Genomic DNA, 7,847 nt, shown 5'->3' with positions numbered 1-7,847 from the left:
GCCAAGGCAACGGCCAATTGTTGCTCTGGGGTAAGTTCTACCATTTTTGTGTGTGAATACTAAATGGAAAATGATAAAAGAAAAGATTTTTTTGATTAGTGAACTAGATGCCCCACGGTGGGCGCCAATTATTTTAGCAGGATTTCCCCTGTAAGGATCCGGCCTGATGATTAAGTAGCGTAGGTATCTAGTTCCAATATTTGAGACAAAAATATAAGTTAATGAATGAAAAAGATGAAGAATGAAAAATATTGTTTATATTCCTTGGATAAATTGAACAATAATATGGGAATAAGAGATTGAATAAACGGTAAGATAATTGATAAATTGTATGTATCTCATATGTTTTTGTTGTCTCCTCTACAAGCATTCCTCCATCCTATTTATAACCTTTCTATCTAACGTTATGCTCCATCCAACGTTCATTTTGGTTGTTGGAATCATTTCCTGATTAATAGGGCACATTCCCTATTAATCTGGTTGACCTGTTCTTCCTCAACAACTTTCTATTCTTCTCCTTTTGCACGTTGTGATTTATGGGAGTAGCATATTCTTGTGCTTGGACTTGGTCTTTCGTGAGAATATGACATATGCATAACTGTCCTACCTGTCTGCTGATTAATTCATCCTGCTGGAGAGTTCCATCAGGCTACTCTATGCTTGTTATCAGGTCTTTCCTTCTGGGTCTGATAGCTTGCTTATCCTCTGGTGTTCTTTGCCTGTAATACAATAATTGTATTTGCCTGAACTTTGGTTGCCCCAATCAGTCTAATTGTGCCAGGCTAGACTGAAGTCAGACCAAGCTAATTTGGGCCTAACACTACCCAAACAAGGGAATTGTTTCCCTTCCTTATACACCAAATCCCTTGACCCAAACAAAGGGTAAAAGTGAAGTTGTGAGGGAATTGGTGCTATTGCATGCAAATGGCATGCTTTGGTAACCTGCAAATCGTTTGAAGGAACTCGACGTTCTATTTCCATGATCTCGTTGTCTTCAAACTGCTCTGAGAGTGATTTGGAATCCATGGATGGTATTACTGTTCGTAATCATTCCCATTTTGCATCAGTTTCCTCTTATAACAAGAGGCAATCTTTTGGTATGTCTCATTACTTATTTAACTTTTAGTACTAAATTGCCATTCGATAACTGTTGCATGTGCTTTTTATATGTATCAGTATCATACATTTACATATGTGCGATATTAGAATTCTGATGTCAAATTGTCAATTCAACCTCGTCATACTGACTAGCATTTGCAGTGATGTATCTGCAGACAAATCCAGGAGGAATCACCTTGTATGGATAGGTCGCGGATCGAACCCTTTTAAACAAGATCTTTGCCATTGAGCTTTCGCTCGTTCTTTTTGTGCTTGGTCAAACCATTATTTTCTCGTCTACCCCTTCATGACCACTATTTAACTTTGTTTCGTTCAAGCCCCCGCCGAATTAGTGTCTCAGTTTCTCAGATCAAGGTGATTACCATTCTTAATTAGTTTTGATCTCAGTGTACAAAGTGCTCAATGTAGGCGTCCAAGGTGCGGCTTACACTTTTTTGAGTGCATTTCTTCTTCTCTTTGTAAATTCTGTATAATTCATTTTGTAAATAAGGCCGTGAGAATCTGTACATGTCTTGATTCTCCCGAGCTTGTAAGCGTGTATTGAGGGATCGATTTTCGCAGTTGGTGCCACCAAGACATAGTAGAATCACTGGCACGATTGACCAACTTTGTCTAGATTCTCTTACGGGTGATGTAAATATGTATATGAAATCATGAATGAAACTATGTTGATCACGAAAATGTTACGTGTTTTCCTTTCGAATGAAGGTGTTGGGTGTTAGGGATAAAAATTACAAATTTATTAAGTAATGACGTGGCATCTATTCATTGGACGAAACCAAGTGGGAAGGATTGATTACGTGTTGCGATATGGACCATAAGATGAGTCAACAAGAAATCTTTAGCATAATGAGCAAATGATGAAATAAATGGGTCAACAACGGTTACCTATTATTTGGGGATTGAAGGCTGAAAATCAGGAGCAGATTCTGGCTCGGAAGAACCTGGACGCAGATGCAGAAATGGGGAATATGAAGATTGGAACATTCCATGGAAAAAGTCAATAACAGCTAGTCCTAAGATAAAGGAATATTTAATGGGGAATTTAAAGGAGCAACTAATGGGGCATTGAATGAGTCAAGCAACCACCTCCTATTTTGGTGTAACCGACGCAGGAATTCAGGAGCAGAAATTAAGAGGATGTTGTTGACTCAACCCTAGCATTCAACAACAACTATATAAACAAGAGGAGAGTAACACTCAAGGGGCATTCGAAATTACCACAAGCAACACATTAATCCTCAAAATCCCGTCTACACTTGGCCATAATTCTCTAGCAAAATAATTGTATTTCCTTACTTGAGTATTTAATCTCGATTATAGTGCAAAGTTGGTGGGATTCAGACTCCCCCCGCGGTTGTTCCCACATCGGGTTTTCCGCGTCACCAAAAATCCTCCGTGTTATTCTTTTCGTTTGTCTCTATTTCGTTATTCTCATCATTGCATTTAGATCATAATTGGCATTAAGAATAATCACTATCACTCACAAAATTAAATCATAATCGGTAAATTCTTACAAAAACAATTTGGCGCCCACCGTGGGGGCATAGTGATAATTTTCTATAGCCAAATCTCGCAAGACCGAACCAGCCGTCACCATGTCTGGAACCAGCCAGAATCCTTTCAGCAGCCAGAGCATGTCAGCCCTGTCTTCTGGAGCAGGACTTGCTTCTGCATCTGCAGGATCAGTCAGTGCATCCCCAGCGTCCAGCCAGACAATCCTCGTCAGCATGTCGACCAGAGCCATGCAACAACCTCAGAAGCCACCGCAGATACCAAAGGCAGCAGGTGCATCCGGTCAATCCAAATCCAGTAGGGAAAGCAGCCCCAGCAGAATTGAAGCTGTATCCAGAGGCCAGACCCAGGAAGGCTTAGGCGCAGAAGTTCTCCGAAGCAGAGGATCTCCAGCGCTTGATCCGATGCAGGTGATGATTCAGGGGATGGACACTCTGCGTCGGGCCGTTGAGGATCTGAGGAAGGACAACCAGAACCTGATTGCTCAGATCGTAACGGCAGTCCACCCAAACCAGCATCAGCACCAGAGGCGCCGACCAGGACCAGCGGTGGAGGATCGGGTCGATCAATTCCATCAGAACTAGTCACCAGACTAGACCTAGCAGGAATAGCACCCAGCGAGCCAATTGAGCCCAGAGGATTGGGATGCCTATCATTTGACAATCCACCCAGTCTGCAGCAGACAACAGGTAACGCTTTGTTTAGCACCCCATCAGGATCTGACCTTCCACCCTTTTCAGGTACCCCCGCACACCAGACACCAGGATGGCAATTTGGACCTGTCCTCAATGCAGCAATTCCATTCTGCAACCAGTTCACTAGTGGAGCCTGGATCGGAGGATTACAAAGAGACACCAGATGGCGGCTGGATCCATAATCGGTGCAACACCAAGAATCACACCCAAAGACCAGGCCAATTTCCCGGAGCACCCTGGCTAGGAGGCACACCTGCTAGTTCTTTCCTACCTGTTTATAACCCTCTTGCAGGAGCAGGTAATTCGTTGGAACAACAATACCAGGAGCTGAGGGAGCTGATGTATAGGATACCATGCGTAGCCCGTCCGTTGGAGAAAGCAGCCAAAGACAGCTACGCAGACTCCCCATTCGTGGATGACATAGCCCTAATCGGTGTTCCTGAAGGATGTGTGCCGCCAGCTATGACACTCTATGATGGAACCACAGATCCACTTGACCATATCAACCACTACAAGCAGAAAATGATGGTGATAACAGCAACTGGATCTCTAAAGGAAGCTTGTATGTGCAAGGGATTCAGATCAACACTGTTAGGAGCAGTCCTGCAGTGGTTCGTCGGCCTACCGAACAAAAGCATATCCAGCTTCGCCGACCTAGTCAATGCCTTCAACCAGCAGGAAGCCAGAGAAGCAGACCAGTGACCTCTACCGGATAGTACAAGGGTTTGAGGAGTCTACCCGTGATTACTTGAACAGGTTCAACAAGGAGAAAGTGTCAATTCCGAGGTGCGATATAGCAACCGCTATACAAGCCTTTCGCCGAGGATTGCACCAGGATTCACAGCTATACAAGGACCAGACCATGCATCCATGCACTACCTTTGAGGAGGTAAAATCAAAGGCAATTGCCATCATGAGGTTGGAGGAAGACTCTGCACCTGCAAGAGGCACTTATGACTCAGACCCAGTATCCAGAAAAGCTCCAGTAGAGAAGAAGAGTGAAAGACCCAAACCCTACAGCAGGACGTGAACAGAGTATCTGGAAATAGTGAAGGAAAGAGCGAAGCAGATCTACCTCCGAAAGTAAGTGAGTATGGTTTCACCACCAATCTTGCAGGACTGTTCAAAGCCTTGAAGGAGCTGGGACGCAGAGTCAGATGGCCAAAACTTCCAGAAGGAAACCCCAGCAGCAGCAGGGACACGGGCAAAGAAATGTGATTTCCATGGCAGCAACACCCACAACACTGACGAATGCCACTCCCTTAGAAAGGAAGTCAAATTCCACTATGACCATGGAAACCTGGATCACCTCCTACCCAGAAACACAACCAGAGTAAACTCAGCAGATCAGGTTCTGCCATCTTCTCCTCCTCACTGCATTAGAACTGTGAATGTTATTACAGGTGGATCGGAACTGTGTGGGCTGACCTATTCAGCAGCTAAGAGGCACGCAACTAGAACTAAAGGAGACAGGCCAGAAATCTCCTGCAGGATTAACCACCAGAATCTGCCGTCAGTCACCTTTGATGAAACAGATGCAGGGTCTACTCCAGAATAGCACCACGATGCTTTAATCATCACGCTTCCTATAGGAAATTGCGAGGTGAAAAAGATCTTGGTGGACAACGGAAGCTCCGTCAACTTGATCATGCTAGAGACACTCAAAAACATGGGATTCACCGAGAAAGATCTAGCAAAGAAGGCAATTCCCTTGGTTGGTTTCAGTGGCGAAACAAAGCACTCCCTAAGAGAAATCGTCATCCCAACCTACGCCGGAGGTGTAAACAAGCAGGTAAGGTATCTAGTTATTGACGGACCCTCTACTTGCAATGTGATCCTTGGAAGGCCCTGGATCCACGAGATGAAAGCAATTCCCTCAACGTACCACCAGTGTCTAAAGTTTCCAACACCTTGGGGAGTGAAAGAGATACGCGGGGACCAGGAAGAAGCTAAGGATTGCTATAAGGTGGCTCTAAAGTCAACAACCGGCTCGCCCGCATAACAATTACAGAGCCAGGGCATCCAGGATGAGTACATTGAGCCTCAGCAGGCAGAGCTAGACGAAGTCATCCTGGACGGGCTGCATCCAGAACGAACTGTTCTCATTGGATTTGAGTGTACAAGTAAAATTCGTGAAGAACTTGTTCGGTTATTAAGAACTAACATAGACTGCTTTGCTTGGTCGCATGATGATATGATAGGGATAGACCCAAGTGTGATAACTCACAAGCTAAGTGTGGATCCAAGCTATAAACCTGTGCAGCAGAAAAGAAGAAAGTTTGCTTCTGAAAGGAACCAGGTCATAAACAAAGAAGTAGATAACCTGCTTGCTGCAGGAAAAATTCGAGAAGTAAAGTATCCAGAATGGTTGTCTAATGTGGTGGTGGTTCCGAAGAAGAATGGGAAGTGGAGGGTCTGCGTCGATTTCACGGATTTAAATAAAGCTTGCCCAAAGGATCCATTTCCATTACCACACACAGATGCCATGGTGGATGCCACTGCAGGACACGAGATGTTGACATTCCTGGATGCCTGGAGCGGATATAACCAGATAAAATGCACCCCAGTGACCAGGAAAAGACAGCATTCAGATCTGAGAGAGGTATCTATTATTATAATGTCATGCCTTTTGGACTGGAAAATGCAGGATCTACCTATCAGAGGCTGGTAAACATGATGTTTAAAGAAAAATAGGCCACACTATGGAAGTGTACATAGACGATATGGTCGTCAAATCGAAGCAGGCTTCACAGCACCATCAGCATCTGGCAGAAACTTTCAATACCCTCAGAGAATATCAAATGATGCTGAATCCTACGAAATGCACCTTTGGAGTACCCAGTGGGAAATTTCTGGGGTATATGGTGACCCAGAGGGGGATAGAGGCCAGCACCGAGCAAATCAAAGCAATTCTGCAGCTGGAGTCTCCGCAGAAACCGAAGGATGTCCAGCGTCTGACTGGAAGAGTGGCGGCCCTGAACAGGTTCATATCCAGGTTCTCAGACAGATGCAGGCTATTTTATGATGTACTCAGGAAAAGCCAAAGATTTGAGTGGACGGACGATCATGAGAAAGCATTTCAGGAGCTGAAACTTTATCTCAGCACCCCACCACTCTTGTCAAAGCCAGAGCCAAGGGAACCACTATTCCTGTATCTGTCAGTCACAGAAGCAGCAGTCAGCGCAGTACTAGTACGAGAGCAGGAAGGATCACAGCACCCAGTGTATTACGCCAGTAAGTCTCTGCTTCTAGCAGAGACCAGGTACACATCACTAGAAAATCTTGTCCTCGCACTAGTTACTGCATCTCATAAATTAGGTCCCTACTTCAAATCTCATACAATTTCTGTAATAACTAACTATCCTCTTAAGACCATCATGACAAATCCAGAATTGTCAGGGAGGATGGCTAAATGGTCCGTGCACTTGAGCGGCTACGATTTGAAGTTTGAACCCCGTACGATCATAAAGTCTCAGGCTCTGGCAGACTTTGTGTCTAACTTCTGCGCAACCCTCCAGACCCAGGCAGAGCAGGACATTCTGAGTCTGGAAGAGGATAAAGGAGAACAAGTATGGGAGCTACATGTGGACGGAGCCTCAAATGCCAAAGGAGCAGGAGTAGGACTGGTCCTCACGTCACCCCAGGGAGACCTTATAGTCCAGGCTGTATGATGTGAATTCAAAGCCACAAACAACGAAGCAGAATATGAGGCACGATCCCGGTCCGAAGTCGCTCGATCTCAAAATCGACATCTTCGTTTTTGCAGTGATTCTAAACTTATAGTTAACCATGTTAATGATTGCTATGCGGCCAGGGATCCCAGGATGATGGCATACCTAGACGTAGCAAAGGACCTGAAAATCAGATTTGTCACGTTCAACATCAAGCAGATCCCCAGGGACCAGAATACCGAAGCAGACGCACTAGCTACCCTGGGGGCAACCTTCAAAGCAGGAACCATCTCCACAGTACCAATTGTCTACGTACTGGAGCCAGCAACACTAAAATCTCAGCAGGAAGCAGAGAAGGTGTGCAGCACCAGCAGTGAAGAAAATACTCCAGACTGGAGGAAACCCTACCTAGACTGGTTGCAGAATGATGTCTTACCAGCAGATAAAAAGAAGGTAAGGAGCTTTAAAATGAGAGCATCCAGATTCATACTAATTGATGGTGTTCTATTCAGGAAATCCCTCGCTGGAGCCTACCTCAGATGCCTGGATCGGGAAGAGTCACGGGCTGTTTTGCATGCTCTCCGTAGTGGAGAATGTGGAAACCATGCAAGGGGCAGGAGCCTGACCAACAAGGCACTGAGGCAGGGATACTTCTGGCCCACAATACGCAAAGATGCCATGGAGTTCGTAAAAAGATGCGACGCTTGTCAGAGGCACGCCCACGTTAGCCACCAGCCAACAGAGCCTCTGCACCAGATTATCTATATGCTCGCCATGACGGATTATTCTCCAAATGAATAGAAGCAGAATCATTCTCCCAGGTTACAGAAACCCAGGTTATATCTTT

At 45.1% G+C, this 7,847-nt stretch overlaps 1 protein-coding gene across 1 annotated transcript; it reads left to right on the top strand.

Moving 5' to 3' along the window:
- Nucleotides 1–3,990: 3,990 nt before the first annotated feature.
- On the top strand, nucleotides 3,991–4,887 carry LOC141629999 (uncharacterized). The gene is made up of 2 exons (XM_074442898.1): nucleotides 3,991–4,355; nucleotides 4,467–4,887. Exons 1-2 carry the CDS (start codon nucleotides 3,991–3,993, stop codon nucleotides 4,885–4,887), a joined length of 786 nt encoding a protein of 261 aa, XP_074298999.1.
- Nucleotides 4,888–7,847: the final 2,960 nt, after the last annotated feature.

Source organism: Silene latifolia, chromosome Y, assembly GCF_048544455.1.
Source record: "Silene latifolia isolate original U9 population chromosome Y, ASM4854445v1, whole genome shotgun sequence".
NCBI classification, from domain to species: domain Eukaryota; kingdom Viridiplantae; phylum Streptophyta; class Magnoliopsida; order Caryophyllales; family Caryophyllaceae; genus Silene; species Silene latifolia.
Note: the sequence above shows the minus strand (reverse complement) of the source record. Positions and strands in the feature narration are given on the sequence as shown.

Excerpts from the sequence above, each read along its gene's own strand:
- LOC141629999 (XM_074442898.1), top strand. The coding sequence starts at position 3,991 with ATGCCTTCAACCAGCAGGAAGCCAGAGAAGCAGACCAGTGACCTCTAC. Across the intron at positions 4,356-4,466 it reads CCCAAACCCTACAGCAGGAC|GAGCTGGGACGCAGAGTCAG; the intron begins GTGAACAGAGTA and ends AAAGCCTTGAAG.